At 47.1% G+C, this 21,019-nt stretch overlaps 2 protein-coding genes across 3 annotated transcripts; one reads left to right on the forward strand and one right to left on the reverse strand.

The window, feature by feature from the left end:
- Nucleotides 1-747: 747 nt before the first annotated feature.
- LOC123150754 (RING-H2 finger protein ATL13-like) lies at nucleotides 748-2,371 on the forward strand. Its single transcript, XM_044570586.1, has one exon. The coding sequence runs from the start codon at nucleotides 990-992 to the stop codon at nucleotides 2,274-2,276; it is 1,287 nt and encodes a 428-aa protein (XP_044426521.1). The 5' UTR covers nucleotides 748-989; the 3' UTR covers nucleotides 2,277-2,371.
- A 7,935-nt stretch (nucleotides 2,372-10,306) lies between these two features.
- On the reverse strand, nucleotides 10,307-20,522 carry LOC123150478 (uncharacterized). 2 transcript variants are annotated; one of them, XM_044570324.1, is made up of 6 exons: nucleotides 20,356-20,522; nucleotides 19,303-19,401; nucleotides 11,796-12,428; nucleotides 11,560-11,682; nucleotides 11,313-11,429; nucleotides 10,307-11,227 (listed from the first exon to the last, which is right to left on the reverse strand). In XM_044570324.1, the coding sequence occupies exons 2-6, from the start codon at nucleotides 19,384-19,386 to the stop codon at nucleotides 10,577-10,579; spliced, it is 1,608 nt and encodes a 535-aa protein (XP_044426259.1). In that variant the 5' UTR covers nucleotides 19,387-19,401; nucleotides 20,356-20,522; the 3' UTR covers nucleotides 10,307-10,576. The 2 variants fall into 2 exon arrangements, with proteins under 2 accessions (XP_044426259.1, XP_044426260.1); XM_044570325.1 differs by lacking the exon at nucleotides 20,356-20,522 and adding an exon at nucleotides 20,146-20,332.
- Between the last annotated feature and the right edge of the window lie 497 nt (nucleotides 20,523-21,019).

A 21,019-nucleotide genomic window follows, 5' to 3' on the forward strand; every position in this document is an offset into this window, starting at 1 on the left:
TCTTAGATTGCATATCTAAAGGACTTACTTTAACTGCACTATTTCTAAAATTAGGAAGCTAATCTAAAAATCTGTAGTTTTCTATTCAACCCCCCCCCCCTCTCTCTCTCTCTAATTGACTATTTGATCCTTTCATAAGTGTTCCATACATGTTTGACAACTAGCTTCGGGGGAACATAATAGTTGTTCCATAGCTTAGGGCTTAGGGGGCAGAAAACCACTTTTCTCTCTCGAAAACACAAAGTTTGCATCTAGATGCGTTGATAAAAGAAATATACTTACAATTTACAAGTCTTAACGCTAAGCCGAAACAATCAACCACTCAAGACAAGACCTCAATGAACCCTGACATGGCAAGCATTAACCGATGTCCCCAAGCAAACCTCGGGCTAAAAGCCATCCACGGCCAATCAGAGATGGGGGGGGGGGGGGGGGGGGGGGGGGGTGCCGCGACCCGCTGCTTGCCACGAGCAAACATCGTCTGAATGTTCAACAAACCGTATTGCGTGAGGTTCTGACGATACGTGATGAAACCTTACTGCTGAATTGACTGGCGGTACAAAAAATGGTCAAATCCGGGCAAACTCTCACGGGTTCAAATCACGTTAAACTTGAAACAAAAAGGCCAAAACAGTGATTTTGGTCCCCAGTATTCAGGTTTCAGTACCGATGCAGCTTTGGTCAGCCAGACAAATAGTAGCAAGCGATCTCCGTATCACTGTGGCACACCACCCTCTGCAAATTCAGAATGGCTCGGAGATAAACGGATCCGAGGTCCAATGCGCGAGTGCTGCACAATAACGAGGCAATAAATACCGATCGCCTCTCCCTCGCCCACATTTACCTTCCGTCGCCGTGACTTCCACCGCCGCACCATCCCGGCGGTCCACGGATCTCCTCCGAACACCTTAACCCACCGCCATTAATCACCATGTCCAGCATCTCGGGAGCACGCATCACGGTCACGGCATAGCCTACGCCCGCCTACCATGGACGCCTCGTCGTCGTCCACCCCCGCGGCGCCGCCGCCGACGCACTCCGTGCTCGACACCATCCAGAACAAGCTGAGCCCGGGCGTGCTCCTCATCGTGGCCATCCTGGCCATGGTGTTCTTCATCTTCGGCCTGCTCAACCTGCTGGTGCAGAACATCCTGCGGCTGCGCCGCGCGCGGCGGCACCGCCTGCGCGTCGCCGCGGGCGACGTCGACGGCAGCAGCCCCACGGCGCTCCAGGGCCAGCTGCAGCAGCTGTTCCACCTCCACGACGCCGGCGTCGACCAGGCCTTCATCGACGCGCTCCCCGTCTTCGTCTACCGCGCCATCCTCGGCGCCCGCAAGGGCGGCGGCGACCCCTTCGACTGCGCCGTGTGCCTGTGCGAGTTCGCCATGGACGACGCGCTCCGCCTGCTGCCCACCTGCGGCCACGCCTTCCACGTCCCCTGCATCGACGCCTGGCTGCTCTCGCACTCCACTTGCCCGCTCTGCCGCGGCAGCGTCCTCGCCGCCGACCTCTCGCCCGCGTCCAGCCCGGTGGTGCTCGTCCTCGAGTCCGACGGCCGCGCCGACACGGCCGCGGAGGCGCTGGGCGGAAGGGACGGCAATGAGAATGAGGCCTACCCGAAGGCAGAGGAGGTCGTCGAGGTGAGGCTTGGCAAGCTCCGGTGCATGGACGGCAATGGCGGTTCAGGGCATCTCGCCGCCGATCAAGCCGCTAGCAGAGACGACCTTGGACGGAGGAGGTGCCTGTCCATGGGATCCTACGAGTACGTCATGGACGACCACGCCGCGCTCCGCGTCGCCATCAAGACGCCGGCCAAGAAGCGCCCGAGGTCGCGGCGCCGGCACGCGCTCTCGGAGTGCGACTTCGGGAGCGACGTCGCCAAGGGAGGAGCGTGGGAGGCGGCCGTGAAAGAGGCCGCGGCGCCGGAGCCCGCCGGAGCGCGCCGCGGCGACGACGCGAGGCTGAGCAACAAGGACAGCTTCTCCGTGTCCAAGATCTGGATGGTGCGCGGCGCCAAGAAGGAGGACGGCCGGGCACTGGCCGGCGCGAGGCGGTCCGTGTCGTTCCGGTGGCCGGCGATGGCCGAGGCGAGCAGGAACGACGGCGCCGACGACCGGGAGCGCCGGGACGTGGAGTCGCAGTCGGGAAGCTTCGGCAGCAGCGGCGCCCCGTCCCTTGCGGAGGAGAGGCTGCCGCTCGCGCGGACGAGGACGGCGCCGCTCTGGGCCGCCGGCGGGTGGCAGGCGAACAGCAGCAGCGCCGGGAGCCATTCCTGAGCCGCATTTGATTTTTGCACATCTTCTTCTTCTTCTTCTTCTTGAAATTCAGATTGCACTTTTGAAGTTTGAACACAGGAGATCAGTTCGTTTTTCTTCGCGTCGTTCTTCAGTTCTTTTGAATTGTTCAGATTGATTGTAGTTACAGGAATTGCGGCGTTTGACGGACGAATTGGCGCACAGATAGCAGGGTAAAAACACACCTGCATGATTGTGACTTGCATTGTGAGAGAGGTTCAAAAAGTTTTGTGGAACATTCATACATAATCTATAGTGATCTGTGATCTGCATAACTCGCTAACAAGTACTATACTCTACAATAGAATAGTCCCAATAGAAATGGGGCAACTTAGAAGCTACTCATGCGAAAAAGAAGCATGGTTGTACTTTCTGAAGATACATTTTTCCAGTTCAGATTTGTCAGGTAAACTGCTGTGGTTACCATTGTTTTTGAGATTTGCCATGTCCCTACAGATTAAGAAACTGATCGTTGTGTCTCCGCTGTCATAATTAGCATTCAGTGGTGTCCTTGGTGGCGCGTTTGACTTGGAGAAAATCAGGTGCCTGGTGGTGCATGTGCCGATGTGCGCCTGCATGTGGGGAGAAGGTGAGAGGAAGCTGGAATGGACGTTTCGAATTCTTTTCTTAATCCTCATGGTCGGTTGGCCTTGGTTTTGTGGAGGTGATGGTGAGCTGTTCTTCCAACGGATCAAGGTGGTGGTGGTGGACTCTGCGTGCTGGCACAGTGCTCCGTATCACGTTGCATTTACAGGCTGTTGCTGCAGCAGTAGTTGGGCTCTCGCAGTTCCACTTCTTCTTCCACTGGATGCTGTTTGCGACAGTACACGGTGAGACCGTCTAACCAAATATTACAGTCTCAACGATCATGCAGTGTGGTGTATAGTACCATCTAACCTTTCAAAACAGTCTAAGAGAAACTCCAACAGCTCCCTTGAAAAACTTCCCGTAAAACTGATTTTATGTAATTTTACGGAATGACCGTAAAATTTAGAGAAAGTTGTCGAAAGCTACTTTTATCAATTCCAGTAAACTTATTCTTCTATTTTGTTAACTAAACAAAAAATAGATGATGGCTTAGGACCCGCCAGTCAGTAGCACGTGTGACGGCCGCCGGTGAGGGGTGGCAGCGCGAGCGCGGGACAGCCGCCAGTGAGGGGCGGTGCGGGCGGCGGCAGGTGGCGCCGCGGCAGTTTAGTTTACAACACCTTCTAAAGTTGCAACCAGTTTCTAGCACGTCAAAATTATACGGGTACAAAAGCATTCTTCAAAATCCATGCCGCGCACCGGCGCCAAAAGAACGTCATCCACTCCCTTCGGGTTAACGACACAACGGTACATGACGAGCAGGGCATGGCCGAGGCCGCTTTAGACCACTTCTCCTCGCTCTTCGGTTCCTCCCTGTCACGCGAATTCGCTCTTGATCTTGATCAGTTCGACGAGAGATCTTTTGACCTCACTGACCTCAAGCTTCCTTTTTCCGAGAAGGAGATCCTACGAGCTGCCCGCGCGCTTCCCCGCGGCAAGGCTCCGGGACCTGACGGCTTCACATCTGAATTTCTTGTGGCGTGTTGGGACATCGTCAAGGCCAACATTTGCGCAGTTTTTGACAAGTTCCACTCCATGAACGGGCGTAGCATGCAGCGCCTCAACGAAGCTCTAATCACCCTCCTGCCCAAAAGGCAAGACGCCTCCGCCCTCTCGGATTACCGCCCCATCAGCCTGCTCCACCTTGTGGCCAAGCTCATCGCAAAGGTCCTCTCCCTCTAGCTCACCCCACGGCTGGGACAGCTCGTGTCCGCGAACCAGAGCGCTTTCATTGCAGGCCGCTGCGTGCACGACAACTTCATGTTGGTCCAACAGACCGCCCGCCAGCTTCACAATCTTCGGCTACCCCGTGTCCTCCTCAAGCTCGACATCGCACGCGCGTTCGACACGCTCTCTTGGCCCTTCCTCATCGACGTCCTCCCGCATCTTGGCTTCGGACGCCGCTGGATCGAATGGATCGCCATTCTCCTCTCCACCGCCAGCACGCGAATCCTCATCAACGGATCCCCCGGCCCCCCGATCGCCCTCGCATGCGGCCTGCGTCAGGGTGATCCGATATCTCCCATGCTCTTCATGATGGCCATCGATGTCCTCAACTCCCTGTTGCTGCACGCCCACCAGCGCGGCCTGCTCTAGCGCCTCACAGCCCGCCATGCCGCCTCGAGCATATCCCTATTCGCCGACGACATGGTCATATTCTGCCACCGTTCCAGCCACGACCTGCGAGTCATCCGCGAGCTGCTGCGCGTCTTTGGTGTGGCTTCCGGGCTCCGCACCAACTTCGCAAAATGCTCGGCTACGCCCATCTGCTGTGGTGAGTCGGAACTCGCGTGAATCAACACTGAGCTCGCCTGTGCTGTCCTCGACTTTCCTATCACCTACTTGGGCATCCCATTGTCGGTTCGGAAACCCTCGGCTTCCTCCCTGCAACCTATCGTCGAGAGGCTCGCGAGGAAGCTGTCCACCTGGCGCGCTGCCCTTCTCTCCCGCGGCGAGCGCCTCGCTCTAGTTCTTCATGTCCTCTACGCGATCCCTTCTCACATTATGGTGGCTATCGCCATCTGCCCACCGATTCTCAAGCAGATCAACCGCACCATCCGCGAGTTCCTGTGGTACGGCAGAAAGGAAACCCGCCACGGCCATGGTCCCGTCAACTGGCAACGTGTTTGCCGGCCTCTCGAGCTCGGTGGACTTGGCATCCAAGACCTCCACCGCCAGGGCATTGCCCTGCGAGTCCGGTGGCTCTGGTTACATCGCACGGATCCCTTCAAGCCTTGGGCGCATCTCCACCTCCCGAGTGACCATGATGTCTCTGCCATCTTCAGGGCCTCCACATCATGGGTCGTCGGTGACGGCCAATCATGCCTTTTCTGGACCGACCACTGGCTCAACGGTCACACCATCTCGAATCTTGCTTCGTCCCTGCTCCCCCTGGTTCCACGGCGCATGCGGAAGCGCATTGTTGCCGACGCCCTTCAGGACCGTCGCTAGATCACTGATCTACGCGGCGCCCTCACCCCCACCGCCGTGACTGATTACGTCCACCTCTGGAGATTGCTCTGGTACACCACCCTCTCCACCAGCCAGGACCGCCTCCTCTGGCGATGGACTGCCAATGCCAAGTACTCGTCCAAATCCTGCTATCGAGCACTCTACTCCGGATCCACTTATGCGCCATTCTGGCGCCTCACCTGGAGATGTTGGGATCCCCTCCACGTCAAGATGTTCACTTGGCTCGCGGACCTCGACCGTTGCTGGACGTTTGCTAGACTTGCACGACATGGCCTGCCGCACAATGATCGATGTGCCCTGTGCGACCAGGCCGAGGAGACCATGCAGCACATCATCATCAGCTGCCCTTTCTCCCGTCAAATTTGGCATGACGTTCTTGCTTGGGCCCGTGCTACTTCTCCCCCCTTCTGGCAACGAAGCCTTCCTTCCCTGGTGCTCGGCCACAATCAGGAGATCCCCTTCCGGACACCGCAAGGGCCTTACCACGCTGGTGGTGCTCACGGCATGGTCTATTTGGCATTACCGCAACAGCTGCGTCTTCGACGGCGAGAACCCCTCCCCCTCGCGACTCTTCTCATCGATCCAGGAAGAGGCCCGCGCGTGGGCTCGGGCAGGAGCGCGTGGTCTTGGCGCTTTGATAGCATAGGCCCTCTTTGTATCGGGCCGAGCACCCCGTCACTATTGCTCTGTGGCTCCATGCCTTGCCTCTAGCGTACAAGTCTTGAGCTGCAACCCTCCCCCACCTCTCCTATACTCTCCTTCCTATCAATGAAATGATACGCACTTTTGCGTATTCGCGAAAAAAAATTATACGGGAAGATCATCTTACCGTAAACCAAACATGAGGGAAGAAAGGGTCTAGTTTACAAGACTCCTTAAGTTATGGATGGTTTACGGGGTTGTTTGACAGTTTTTTACCCTAATTTTCGTAAACGACATCTTTTACGGACAGGGAGTTGTTGGAGTTTTTCTAATCCATGTTGCATCCATGAAGTTGTAGTCCCTTATGTATTAGTTGCAGGACTTTCAATTTGGAGATTGCCCGGATGATTGATTCCTTAACGGAGGAGTTCACTTCTCCGCCAAGCATGCTTACAACCTCCTATTGCTAGAAGACTTCAGTGACCAGAATGGTTCTACCATTTGGTCGTCCGTAGTGCCCAACAAAGTTAGCATCTTTGTTTGTCTGCTTTTCCGAGACTAAAGTTACAAGCCCATGTTTGAACGTTTCCAGTGCGCACCAGACACACAACTACAAGAGGAGAGCCCATCACATCCAAAAAGACTAGGCTGAATGGAGGATGGCACTCACCCTTATAAGGTGCTCCTAGCCTCCTCCCATAACCAAAGTGGGACTAAAGTCACTAGCAACGTCCAATGACCTAGCAATCTTACACCCCATCCCCCTGGGAAGGCCCCCAGGTGGGCATGGTGGCCCTAGCTTTGATACCACCATTAACAATCTACTCTATTAATTCACTCAGTTGGAATCCAATTTATTAGCAATACAAATGAGAATTCCAAGGAGTTTAGGGAAGAAGAGAGAGAGAGAGAGAGAAGGAACTGGTCGCTGCAAGTCTAATTCCTAATCAATCGATGCCCCCTCATCCTCACACGCCACCCACACATATGTTGTTCTGGCGGCCAAGCATCGGGTCTACTCCGCCTCTGAGATGCGTGGGTTGGCCCTCTTCTCTCTCTTGCTCATCCTGGCAGCTAGGGCCCACCCGCCTTCAGTCACTGGCCTCAACACAGTGCCATCCTGGTGTATTGGGGTGCTAACAGTTAGACACCCGAGTAAACCTACCACAAGCATATCATCCAGCACCCGCCCTACGTTTCTGCCACCTCAAGAGTCCACATCACACTTATCATGTGATGCCCCTATCCCTTAGGGTTTGGCATAGGACCCCAACTGCACCAGGATGACGACATCAACTGCCTTTGGGACTTTGAGCGGATGCTCATACCTCTACAAGAAGTTTGGCACTGCGTCAACCATCTCGTGGAAACTCTGGGACAATAGGAATGCAATGTTCTTTGGTAACATCTACCAACACAACACTACTGCGATAAAAAATATTATGATGACTTCACTTTATGGGCTCATCGGTTTAGAGAAACAAGCCGTAAGGTTATTGACGACTCTTGGTGATTTTACTCCCTCCATTCTTTTTCACTCCACATATGAAAAAAAATTAGTAAATTTATTGGGCACTATGGAAAAGCAGGCAAACAAAGATGTTAACTTTACATGAAATAATTTGGTCATCCATAGTGCCCAACAAGTTACTAAGATTGTTGACGACTCTTGGCGATTGTACTCGCTTTGTAAAATTTGACCATATTAATATGAATAAATATCAACATCCACATCACTAAAGGTATACAGTATCAAAAGTAAATACATGACGGATCTAATGATATTGATTCTGTATTGTGAATGTTGATATTATTTCTATAAAGTTGGTTAAACTTGATGAAATTTGACTTCAGAAAAATCTTATATGGAAAGTAAAAAGGGCCGGAGAGAGTACCTATCTTTAGGTGTAAAGTGGCTATGTAACATACATGGCCTTTGGAAAAAAAAACAGCATATTACGCTTGCCACCATGTGCATTGCACCGGTTGCTAGTGAGGGAAAAGATATTGAAAACACTTATCTACTTTTAGTTTTAAATAACGTGACCGCGTTGGAGAACGAGTACCTATAAATATATGTTGACGTACACAATTTCCCCGGAACACACACCAAAAATTTTGTAGACCAGACCACAAACATGTGTTGATCCATTTGAAAAACCTCCATTCGGTTCTTACAACAAAACATAAGCAAAAATAACGAGAGAGAAATAACTCAGCGCAAGGCTACATTACATGCTCAGGAATCATGATACACGGCGCAGCATATAGCTCGTGTCGTTGCCATCAACCCTGCGCAAGGCTACGACGCTGCAGCCAACGCCTTGTGCTGTTACCATCAAGCAAGCAGGTATAAATTAAGTCAATGTTTTGGTAGGGCAGTGGACCACACGCAGCTTCAGCTAGAGTAAAGCGCACCGGTTAGTTATTTTTGTGTTGCTGTCAAGCCGAGCATGCGGACGTTTCATGCTACATGCATCATTTGGCCCACAAACCGGGGCACAAAAGCAGGCTGAAGAATTGACCATGCTTAGGATGCCGGGAGCAACGATCAACATCATGATCTGGAGTGGATGGCAAGGAGGTTAGGAACAAGCAAGAATATGTGCTTCAGGAGTGGTAGGCCTGTATGAATCCATGGACCATGGGATTAGGGGTAGAGGTCAAAAGAGGAAAAGGGTCCTGGACTCCTGGGCCAAAGGTCAAATATGTTAGTGTCAAGTCACACGGCAGTAGTAGCTTAAAAGAGTGGGCAGCACATGAACACAATTGGGAGGTGAGCAGTCGAGAGAAAATAGTCAAGGAATCTCCATGATTTTGTTTACAAGGGCACCAGATTTTCAGCGCCTTGATAGCGATTACACGTCGCAAATCAAGTGCACCAGCTTTAATTTCTGTGCTCTATCAACTTGCAATTTTTCTTCCAAAATTAAGGAGGTCAAATTCCGGCTTCTACTCCCTCTATCTCATAATATAAGAGCGTTTTTGACACTACTCTTATACCATGGGACGACACTACTTTTATACTACTATAGGACGGAGGGAGTACATCATAGTGACGCACAATCATCTCAACTTGCGGTTAAGCTGTTGGAAAAGAAGAAGAAGACAGAGGGAATCCTCCACTATATGGACGCGGACACTCACATAGTACACGTCCTGCTAATACTAATTACGCATTGCAAGTCAAGTGCACGATCGAGTTTAATTTCTATGCTCTAGCTTTCAACTTACACCCCAAAAGAAAAACCTCCAGCCTCGATCTGCATCATACTGGTGATCTTGGAAGAAGAGGATAGAGGGAGCCATACAATTCAGCGCTTCTGCAAAGTCAGAGTAAACAAGAACTGGGAGCGAGAGCTCTCATCTTGCTCGTGAACCGTGAGCCCATGACAGTGATCATGAGCTCGACGTGTCATGGCCAGTGTTAAGTTCTTTCTGCCGGTAGTCCCCACCTGTCAGGACCATGCATCGATCCCATCCCTCACTGGATCCTTTCTCAAAGTCTCATCCCGTCCATCGCGTAGCTCTAGCTCGATGTAAGTAGTAGTAGAGCATATTCACTGACTAACAAACAACCTGGCATTTGACCGGATCCCCAGAAGGCAATGCAGATCGTTAGCGTTGTTACTACACTACACTAGTGTGAGTAGTACAGTACTACTCACTGGCCTTTTTGTCGGCGTGGGGATGAGCCTTGCCCTCTCTCTTTTGTTTTTTGTTTCTCGTCGATCTGCTTTTGAGAATCGAGACCAAGGGAAGGGGGGAGAAGAAGGGCAAGGCACATGCATCACTTTAATCTGTATATTCGTATGTCTAACCACCTGGTCGACCTGTCTATTACTTGTACTACTACTGGTAGCACATGAGGAGAGGTTAGTGGTACTTGGTACTTGGTAGTTGAGAGAAATGGCCACGAATTGCCGTGACGGTCGAGTCGGACGAAGAAGCTTTCTATTATGCTCAATGTATATAAACCAAGAAAAATTTAAGACTCTTGTTTTTTTTAGGAAAAATCTATGCATGTGTTTTCTGAAGTTCTTTTATTTTCAGGGAAAGGTGCAGACAAGGAAAAAGTTCCTTGGTGATGTCTGAGGACGGGACAATACTGATAAAAATGGTACTATCAAGTCGAGAGATTAACACCTTCCTAAAAGTGACGTTATTATCAGAGTCCTCTAACCTCTGAGACGTAAAAAAAAAAAAACTGTAACAAGAAGCACAAGAGCAGAATGAGGAGAGCATGTGATTTCAGGGTTCAGATCCACATCCATCAGGCAGAATAACATTGCAGTTCGAGAGAATACAACTTCCAACAAAATTTTACAACAATATTCTCTATAGTCCACCAAACCATGTACTTCACTCTTTTAGAACGACAAGATAACTTCAGCCATTTTGATTGTCAGGCTTCAGCTAGCAACAGAGCAGGATAATTCCAGTACAAATTTTGCAAAAACACCCAACCGAATCGTTCAGGATTTGGGATTAGTTCTCATGCGTTCTGGTATCGATGCAGAAACCTGGGGAGGTTTGGGGTTTAGGACCTGTTTTGCAAAATCATTACCAGCCCGACGTTTCTATTTGTCTCCGCAAGCTGAATTTCTGGTTTTCTGAATTTTCAGGGGCCTAGAGGATTCAGATTCAGAATCAATGTAAGCAGCGAGGTCAATGTGCCTCTTGGAGGCCCTGGAGCATTCAGCAGCAGAAATTTGATTGCTTTCTGGGTGTCCACCTTCAGTACCAGCTGACGGCGGATCCTCCGTACCAAAATCTTGTTCACTTGACATGGCAACAGCTTGGTCAGCGACGAGGGCACCAAAAGGTGTATCCCTCATAACAGATCCTCCATGGTGGCGTAATTGCAGCAGGACATTAACCACATCTTCATCAGTTGGGTCGTAATGAAATATATCACCACCACCAGTGCTCTCTACCGTACCCAGTGCTGGACCCACTGAAGGATTGTGAAACTCTGCATCTATAACTGTTTGGAGCGGTGTGGCGGATACACCATCCCGCATTGTGCATTTCTGTGAGTTACATTCCTTGCAGGTGAGTTCATTGACTGGTGGTGCTGAAGATGATGAAGCTCTGTTATTGACCTGGTTCTGAATAGTTTCAACCATTGTGCACATCTGCTTTGCAAGGACAGGCTGTAGTGCATTAAGGCATGCATCCATTGACGTCTTGTAAAATTCGGCGCACATCTCCTTCATCTTTGCCCTGAACTGAGACATGAAAATCATGACACATTGTTAGAAAAGAGTAGAGACAGCACATTGTTAGAAAACAGTAGATACTCCATATACTCACATCATCATCAGATGGGATAAGTCCGTCGATGAACTGAGCAACTCCATTTGGCAAAGAATGAGACGATGGAGTACATGATGGCTTTTCCATGAAACATGTTTTAGTTATGTCTTTGAACTGAAAAAGGGAAACCCAAAATGAGCACGGTGAGTAAAAAAGGACAAAAAATTCTGAGAAGCATAGAGAAACATGGAAACAGAGAAGAAAAAAAGAGATGGAAAAAGACATACAGAGAGTTTTAACTAACCTTTAGTTGTGCAAAATTTATATTGTCAAACGCGCTGATGGCTTTATCATCCCAAGCTGGTAACCGTGGGATGCAGTTGCGAATCTTTGTTCCTTTTAGATCGAGATAATCAAAGAACATTACCTACACCATGTCCATTACAAAAAGCATATATCAAGGAAAAACATCCACCTTCAAGAAATGATAAGAAATTAAAGAATGCACATAGAAGATTTATGTAAGCGGCAATAACTCACCAAAGGAATCATCAAGCATCCTCCAAGAGAGATAGACTGCTCTTTACCTTTCATGGTTGGCTTGGACAAGGAGATCTGAAACTGTCTGATCTTTTCCACTAACCAGTCTAATGCAAAGCTGCACCAGTCATAGCTGGCGATATCATCAGTCTCAACAATGCCATTGAAGTAGTCTGGGCTCGCACAGGAGTGGCTGGTTGGACACAGGAAGGTTGACAATAAAATGAGCATGAAGATTCTAAGGAACTTCTCATCGGGGAGGTCATCGGACAATAACTTCATCAAGTGTGAAATGCTAGGCCCAGTAGAATGTATTCCGGTGTCTTCAGCAATGACCCTCCTGGCCTCACTTGTTGCTATCTTGTCAATTAACCGGCGACCCAACGGTATGCCAAGAATCTGGTGGACTGTGAAAGGGTTTATCTCAAAGCTGCCAACATTTGGAACATTTACAGTTCGACTGTCACAATCAAACCAGATCGCTAGGCGAACTCCCAAATCCCTTGGCAACTGAGAGCAATTAATATCCAGCATTGTTCCAAATCCGCGAGCCCTGACCAAGTCCCTCTGTCTAGGAGTCAACTTCTTAATGATAGTCCGGATTTTTGGAAGAGATAACTTTGTGGTGATGGCCTGCACGGAGGGGGGGAATTTTCTTTAAGAAAGAAAGAGAGCTTATAGTAAAGAAAAAGAAAAGGCATAACCACCTGGCCTAGGGCTTTCCACTGCACAAAAAATCAAATCTTGTATAATCGTCACTGACTTTAGATCACCGTTGACAAAAAAATGTTCATACGGTTTACAGTTACCTAATCCTAGTTTTTTTAGATGTTGCAGCCAAAGTCTTATTGAAAATGTTTTGACATTGACTGTGTCTAGAATGCCAGCTGCAAGGGGGCCGTACAGAGAAGATAAAATGAATACAATAACGTTCGTTGCACAAAAATGCCATGTATTTTTTTTCGATGCCCAGCCTGATAGGGTCCCCTAGTGGACTTACTGAAGCTGCGTGTGTTCCCAATAAACTCAAATTAGAGATATTTATGTGCCCCAAAAAATAGTGATGGAGGTGAGGAGGCCAAAGTCCTGATTGCTACAATGGCGATGAATGCTGTGTTGGGCATTGAACATGCTAGAGTGGAGAAACTTCATTTGTGCAGGACGTATGTGCGCAGGACAACCATTGTCCAATTTTGAACATACATGACTTCCATGCAAATAATAGCAGAAGACTATAAGAGGTGGAGTCCGGCTGAATGGAAAATTGTGAAGGCTTGCAAATAATAGCAGAAGACTATAAGAGGTGGAGTCCGGCTGCATGGAAAATTGTGAAGGCTTGTTTTGTTCGGTTCCGAAGAAAGAATCAAGGAAGAGATACAAAGAATTCCTATTCCTAAACCTTCACGTGGCCATCAGAAAATGTAGAACAACACCTTCACGTGGACATCAGAAAATGTGGAACAACAACAACTCATAGGGGCAGGCTAGAGTTGAAACCCATAAGATCTCGAAACCAACTCATGGTTCTGGCACATGGATAGCTAACTTCACACACCCCTGTCCATGGCTTGTTCAAATAGCAAGCGATAAAAATAAGTTTAGAGTTAATGTTTCTTTTTCTTCTAGGTAAAGAGAAGAACTGCAAGACTGGCACGAGGATTAAGATGGCGCATGGAGTCCAAGCTTTACTTGTTAGGTTCAGTTAGTAGTAGTAGCAAAATCTTTAAATTAGACATAAGATTGCTTCTTTCCATGTTGGTATGTGAGAGTTCCATATCGGTCAAAACGTGTGGGTCAAGATTAGAAAGTCGGCCGTAAACTATAAACAGCCAAGGTGTGTGCCATGTAAGACATGTTATGTTTGATTAATAGACACCATGTGTTTGTGGGTTAAAGTCCTCTTCTACAGTTCCGGGAAAGCTATGTAAAAATTCCCAAGTTTCAGAATCCATGCATAAGCCTCTCCCGCGGTGTGAGATTACAAGGTGACACTATATGGTCTGTCCATGTTATTCCTTCGATTCGAGGGGTCGGGTGTTGTTTCCTCGGGGATTTGCAAAGACCATTTAAAATCTAGCAACCACTAGTGAGTATGGAGGAGATCAGGAGAGTTCCCGAAAGATTGGGCTAACATTGAATCGAGCCTCTCCTCAAGGTCTGATCCGCATCATAACCAGCAATGGTGGAAACATTATGTATCTTTGTGTCTTTTTCAATCACATCTTTTAAGCACAACGTACACATGTGTTAAGATGGTGCCTTTTGTTTCCATTTTTATTTAACAAAATAAGAAACAGCAAGCTTAGCATTACTTAGAACCTCCCAATTGATCCTACGATGCTAGGTGAATTGTCCCTTTTAGCCTTTGTTTAACCTCAACAATGCGGATGCTATAGGGCTTTGATTAAAAGAAAGGCTTTTTGAGTAATTTAAAGAGAGAAACTAATGTTAGGGAATCAAACCAAGTCCTAGCGAAAAATTTAAAAACTCATCATGATTTTTTGTAGGCAAGGGCGAAAACGGTTGTTCAGTGAAAATCTGGAAAGTTTCCCTCCTAACCATCAGATCTAAAATGGATGGATTCTGCGCACAGCAGCTCCGGCATGAGACTCAGCCAAGGCGCGGAGCTGATTTGGACTTTGCAACAATGGTGAACGGTTGGAAGTGAGATTGGATCACTATTGCAGTATTGCCTCTCGGAGTTGCAGATAATACTTTGTTTGAAATCTGTCCCAGGGAGCCAGCTTCTTCCAATCAATCTGAACCCTCGAGAGCTTCTTGCAATCAATTTCAGTTTCAAGGAAATTAGGGGCTACGACTGCAAGCTCCTGAGTAAAAGAACTTGCAGGTCAGTTTAAAGGCAAATAGAGTCTAATTCCAATGAGGTTTCTTAGGTTCTAATAAAACGGCCGAAGTCTGAACTCTGATGTCATGAATCATGATACACAGTAAAAAAAATCAGATTCATGACACAATTAGCTCACATTGCCGAACTGACTCTACAACAAGTAGCAAACATGGGAGAAATTGAGCAGAGAAATGAACTCTAGGTGCAGATCTCAACTAATTAAAGAAAGCAACTAAGTTAGTTTTCCGCAGAGGGGTTCCTGAGCCGTCTCATGGTCTGCGGCATGTGGGGGCAGGGGCCTGCTGTGGTGTCCCTCGGAAGCAGTCGAGAGAGCGAGCCAGCAAGGGCGTGTGCAGCAAGGAAGATCACATATTGTTTTGAAATCCCCTGCCATGTAGCATTTGCTCGCCAGCCATCGCCGCTTTCAAGAATTGCCATTCTGCGAGTTGGTCGGGCATCAAGACATAGCCCCAAAAGCAGGACTGGAAAGTGGTAGGCTCGAGCTCATTGCTCGGCGTCGCGAGAGCAGGGTCCCTGTTGAGCTCTGGCGGTGATGTGTTTTGACAGGGATTAGAGCGGATCGGAGGCAGGAGATGAAGTTGTACAACCAGATTAAGACATGTGAGGGGGGTTTTGTGAAGGGTTTTAAGTGGCTAAGGGGTATCCCACCTCTTGTGTAATACCGTCATTTTAGATCTGATGGTTAGAAGGGAAAGTTTCCAGACTTTTACTGAACAACAGTTTTCACCCGATACATTGCCTTTTTTGAAAGCCTAGTACATATTTCACAAAAACTTGTGCAGAAAATGGTTTGGTAGCTGTAATGTTTTCATTTGTGTTGGGCTGACCACCTGGCCTAGGGCTTTCCACTGCACAAAAAACGCATAACCCACCTGGCCAAGGGCTTTCCACTGCACAGAAAAGCAAATCCTGTATAATCGTCACTAACTTTAGATCACTGTTGACAAAAAATATTAATATGTTTTCAATTACCTAATCCTAGTTTTTTACAGCCAAAGTTTTATTGAAAATGTTTGACTTTGACTGTGTATAGAATGTCAGCTGCAAGGGGGCTGCAAAGAGTAGACCAAATGAATAAAATAAGGTTCGTTGCACAAAAATGCCATGTATTTCTTTTCGATGCCCAACCTGATATAGCGTCCCCTAGTGGACTTACTGAAGCTGTGGGTGCTCCCAGTAAACTCAAAATTAGAGTTATTTATGTGCCAAAAAAATAGTTTAGTGATGGAGGTGAGGAGGCCAAAGTCCTGACTGCTATGATGGCTATGCATGCTGTGTGGTGCATCGAACATGCTAGAGTGAAGAAGACTTCGTTTGTGCATGACGTATACGCAAAGGACAACCAGTTTCCAATTTTGAACATATGTGGCTTCCATGCAAATAGCAGAATACTATAAGAGACAGAATCCAGCTGCATGAAAACTTACGAAGGCTTGATTTTTTCTGTTCCAAAGAAAGAATCAAGGAAGAGATACAAAGAACTCCTATTCCTACACCTTCACGTGGACATTAGAAAATGTGGATCGCTTGTTCAAATAGAAGTGATCAAAATAAGATTAGAGTTATTGCTTATTTTTCTTATAGGTAAAGAGAAGAACTGCAAGACTGACACGAGGTTCTCTCAACTCATTCTCTTTATGCAATTTTGGGTGGAGGCCGCCTATCATGTGAGATTAAGATGGTGCATGGAGCCCAAGCTTTACTTGACAGCTTCATTTAGTAGTAGTAGCGGAATATTTAGATAAGATTGCTTCTTTCCATGTTGGTACGCGAGAATACCATATCGGTCAAAACGTGTATGTCAAGATTAGAAAGTCGGCTGTACACTATAAACAGCAAGGTGTGTACCATGTAAGACAGGTTATATTTGATTAATAGACACCAAGTGTTTTGGGGGTTAAAGTCCTCTTATACAGTTCTGGGAAAGCTATGTAAAAATTCCCAAGTTTCTAGAAGAATCCATGAAAAAGCCTCTACCACGGTGTGAGATTACAAGGTGACACTATATGGTTTGTCCATGTTATTCCTTCGTTTCGAGGGGTCGGTGTGTTGTTTCCTCGGGGATTTGCGAACACCATTTAAAATCTGGCAACTGCTACTTGTTGGTATGTAGGAGAGTGCTGCGACAGATTGGGCTAACCACGGGCTAACAATGAATCGAGCCTCACCTCGAGGTCTGATCTGCATCAAAACCAGCTATGGCGGAAATATTATGTATATTTGTGTATTTTTCAATCACGTCTCTTAAGCACAACATACACATTTGTTAAGATGGTACCTTCTGTTTCAATTTTTTATTCAACAAAATAAGAAACAACAAGCTTAGCATTACTTAGTACCTCCCAGTTGACCTTATGATGTTAGGTGAATTGTCCCTTTTAGCCTTTGTCTAAACTCAACGATGCAGATGCTATAGGGCTTTGATTAAAAAGAAGTCTTTTGAGTATTTTAAAGAAGAGAAAAACTAATGAGAGGACACAAACTAAGTCCTAGCGAAAAATGTAAAAACACATCATGATTTTTTGAAAGCACAATAGATATTTCCCATTAGCTTGTAAATGGCTGATAGCTGCAGTTTTTCATTCGTGTCATCTGACAAAAACAAGAAGCCTTTCAAAATATGGTGTGTTGAAAGATGCAAACTAATTTTTTTGAGACTTGGTTTGGGAGTGATCAACACCAAGATAATGAATTGGTGTCGTATTGAAAAGTGGGCATGGAAAATTAACCGGTCAAGGGGGCCTCTGGCTTCAGATATTTAGGAATAAATACCTTCCGAACAAGGGGATTGAGATTAATGCAAATGTGAAGCAGACGCAATTTGCAGAAGCTGTTGGGAAAGTCCAACACCTTCTCGGGTTGGGGTCGAGATTTCAGGTTGGCAATGGGCAACTGGCCCAATTTTGGTGGGATGTTTGGATTAGGGACATGCCTCTATGAGAATCATACCCTAGGCTCTTCGCCGTCAGTGATGCCCCAGACGCCAGGGTGGCAGATATGTGGGATGGTAGTTGTTGGAAACCAGGGTTTAGGTGATCTCTAGGCCACATGGAAGCGACGGATTGGCAAAGCCTTAGGCGCGACTTGGAGAGTGTCCATATTAATCAGGACAGGGACGAGGTATCTTCGCGTCTTGAGCTGTCCAGTTTTTTTTTCACGGACTCTCTATACCGAGAGATATTTAAGGCAGTACCTAGGTGGGGCGCGTGTGGGCTGTGGAAGGCTAGGATTCTGGCTAAGGCCAAGATTTTCCTCTAGCAAGTGGCTGGAATCAAATCCCCGGCCGTGACCAAGTTCTTAGGCGACATGGTCCGGGTAATGGAAAGTGTATGTGGTGCGGCAACGATGAGTCGTGCAACCTTATTCTTTTTCGCTGCATCGTGGCTCGATTTATGTGGAGTGTTATTCGGGATGCCACGGGATGCTCGTGGAACCCTGCCGGATTTGCGGACTTTCATCGTCTTATTCAACGTATGGATGGCTCGCAACAAAGCATTGATGGCGGGACACGTTTTTAAACACTCGAGTGATCTTGTGTACAAAAATGTCGTGTTGTTGTAGCTATGGAGACTCTTGGGGCGTTCGCGGGATTGACAGCGTCTTGATCTTTTTATCAGTAGGATTCGCTCAAGGTGCCAAGTCCTTCGAGCCACTTCATGACGAAACCACAATGGCTAGGGAGTAAGCCTCGCACGTGCTGGAGGTGGTGTTGAAGGTCCGAGTGTGACCGCTTTGTTCTTCTTCTCGGTATTCGCATGCACTGTGTCACTATGTCTGGCCTGCGGCCTTGTATCGAGACTTTTTTAGCTTCTCTCATACTCGAACTTGCTGTTCACTTGTAAGAGCCTCATCTTAAGGCTGGGCAGTCGCCTCTCTTTTAAATAAAACTTGGTTAGCAAACTTTTGGAAGCTCATTTCATAAGATTTTAAAAGCTCATAAAAATACTTGAAATGCAAAGCATATCCAACAGTAGTTGACTGTTGCATATTTTCTATTTCTTTGTTGTTGAGCATGAAACAGTAGATCTAGACTTTCAGAAACTGGTGTGTGGGAAGATGTGTGAATTTTTGCTCGAAAATGATTAGCAAATATCCAAAAATACGTCTCATATCTTTTTAAAAGCTCTTCCCCCAAAAAAAGTCAATCGCTGCTTTCTTTAAGTATATCTCCAAATTTTGGGAACATCTCGAAACAATTTTCTGAGACTGCAAAATAATCAGAAAAGCGAAGAAAAAAAGGAATAGTACAAAAGTGGTTCCCGAAATTTCACAATTAGCATCCCGTTTTCACCAAGGATTTTTTTAGAAAGAAGGCCCTACCCATTTTAAAAGTGAACGATTAAGAAAAAGCAGCACACAATCATTTGTGTGGCTTCTGTGCTCACTAGTAAAGTAGTAATACGCTTCCCAATCGAACTAAAACCACTTGTTGTTACTCAGCCTAACTCTCCCACCAATGATGAATTCAGTTTATTCATGTATCATGTAAAATTCCACATAAAGTACCCATCATTGTACAAATACAGGAAATGTTTCACATGCAAAAGAATGTTTGCATAAACACCAGTTGAACATGTATATATATTCTAAAGCGATCGTAAACTTATGTCCTAGGGCTGAATAACACATAGAGCATACCTTGCCATGTATCACATCACCTATAGTCTCTCGTGATCTGCTTGAGCGACTATCGGACGCACCAGTAAATCTTAGATGCACCATCTTGTGTTGCGCCCTCTGTTTCAAGAAATAAAGGAGTTCAGGAAACAAGACTATATTAAGTATGTATTATATTCCTGCCATAACGAAGATTCATGGGAATTTTGCCCAAAACATGCATTGTTTGGAATCTGATAACTCATGGGCTGAGATCACCAAACATCTAATTACTCATTAGCAAGTTTTCTAGCTACGGGTCACTGCTCAGGAGAAAGCCAGCCGTTCCTTTCCAACAGCCACATTGAGCTGTCAGATTTCCATTTTAGACATTATGCCGACTTGTGCTGGCTCTCAAAACTGAAACAAGGACAAAAAGAAGAACTTGCCACAAACAGAGGTTTAAATCAACTTTTATAAGAATTCACACCACCTTTCAACAAGTCTGAACTGTACGCCACGAGATTTCAGACAAAATAAACGAAACTGTACTTCAAATTAAATTACGTGAAGTTTCAGAAACTTAGGATGAACTTCCAGAAGAAAAAAACATTTTAGCAAACTTATCATGCTAATTTCCAGCAATGTTTTAGCAGATTTCCAGAGATCCGGGACCCAATTTCTCAATAAAACAGTATGCACCAAAATTCAACAGAACACTTTCAACTTTCCACTAATGCACTTGCAACTTCCTGCTAATGTCAAACACTGGATCCACCAAAAAATCGAGATCTCAACAACCGATTGCCAGATTTCGGTGAAATTAATCGCAGCTTTGTACCAAAAAGAGCAACAAATCGCACGAGAAGTCAGAGGTAATTAAACCCTAGATCTTGCTGTATTTCCTCCTCTTGCGGTGCCAGGGTGGAAACGAGACGGCCCCCTTCGTGACAGGAACAGCGTAGGCGCAAAGCCGCTGCCTCAACGGCTCCCGCTCTCGTCGGAGACGAGCGGCAGCAGCCGGAAAGGTCGATGGCGGAACCAGTGTGTGTTGTGTTTGTGGGTTGGTGAGTGGGGTGGGATCACGGTGTGTACCTAGATCCGGCGCAGCCGGAGCGGTGGCGCCCCGTGAGAGGGGCGGCGCCGGCGGCTGGAGCTGCCGCGGCGGCGTGGTTGGGCGGTGCAGAGGAAAGCAGGTGGAAAACTGGAGATGCGAGCAAGGGAGGTAGATGGGAAATGGAAAGCGTGACACACACAAGTGAAATGGGCCCGAGGGTTTGCCGCTTGGGCTTGATAAATATTTATTATTAATAACAAAATCGAGCATAATATCTTCTTTCTACCCGTAAGTATAAGTACAAAATACTCCACTTTAATGTGTCATGTGTGTTAGAGATATACAGTATATATCTATCTATCTCTATTATTAAAGCCGTGCAAAAAAATCTCTATTATTAAAGGTGTATACATACATCGTTTCATCCTGTGAACCGAACCAACCTCCCGCTTTCGGGTTTTCAAGGCTTTCCTCGCCTCAACCTATCACGACCCCACAGACAGCGCATAAAAAAGCAAACCGAAAAACTCGTCTGAAACATACGGACGTGTCCATCTTTCTCGCTCGAGCGAAAACTACGCACTCCCTCAACCCATATGCATCGTCAGGCAGCCACATCTTCTCCCATTCCTACCCCTCGCCTCGCATTGTACCCGGTCTTCTATAGGGTTCCAGTCTTACCTATACATCGACTCATGCTCT

The sequence above is a fragment of the Triticum aestivum genome, chromosome 7A, assembly GCF_018294505.1.
Source record: "Triticum aestivum cultivar Chinese Spring chromosome 7A, IWGSC CS RefSeq v2.1, whole genome shotgun sequence".
Lineage (NCBI taxonomy): Eukaryota > Viridiplantae > Streptophyta > Magnoliopsida > Poales > Poaceae > Triticum > Triticum aestivum.

Excerpts from the sequence above, each read along its gene's own strand:
- LOC123150754 (XM_044570586.1), top strand. The coding sequence starts at position 990 with ATGGACGCCTCGTCGTCGTCCACCCCCGCGGCGCCGCCGCCGACGCAC.
- LOC123150478 (XM_044570324.1), bottom strand. The coding sequence starts at position 19,386 with ATGGTGCATCTAAGATTTACTGGTGCGTCCGATAGTCGCTCAAGCAGA. Across the intron at positions 11,683-11,795 it reads GATGCTTGATGATTCCTTTG|GTAATGTTCTTTGATTATCT; the intron begins GTGAGTTATTGC and ends GACATGGTGTAG. Across the intron at positions 11,430-11,559 it reads TAAATTTTGCACAACTAAAG|TTCAAAGACATAACTAAAAC; the intron begins GTTAGTTAAAAC and ends TCCCTTTTTCAG.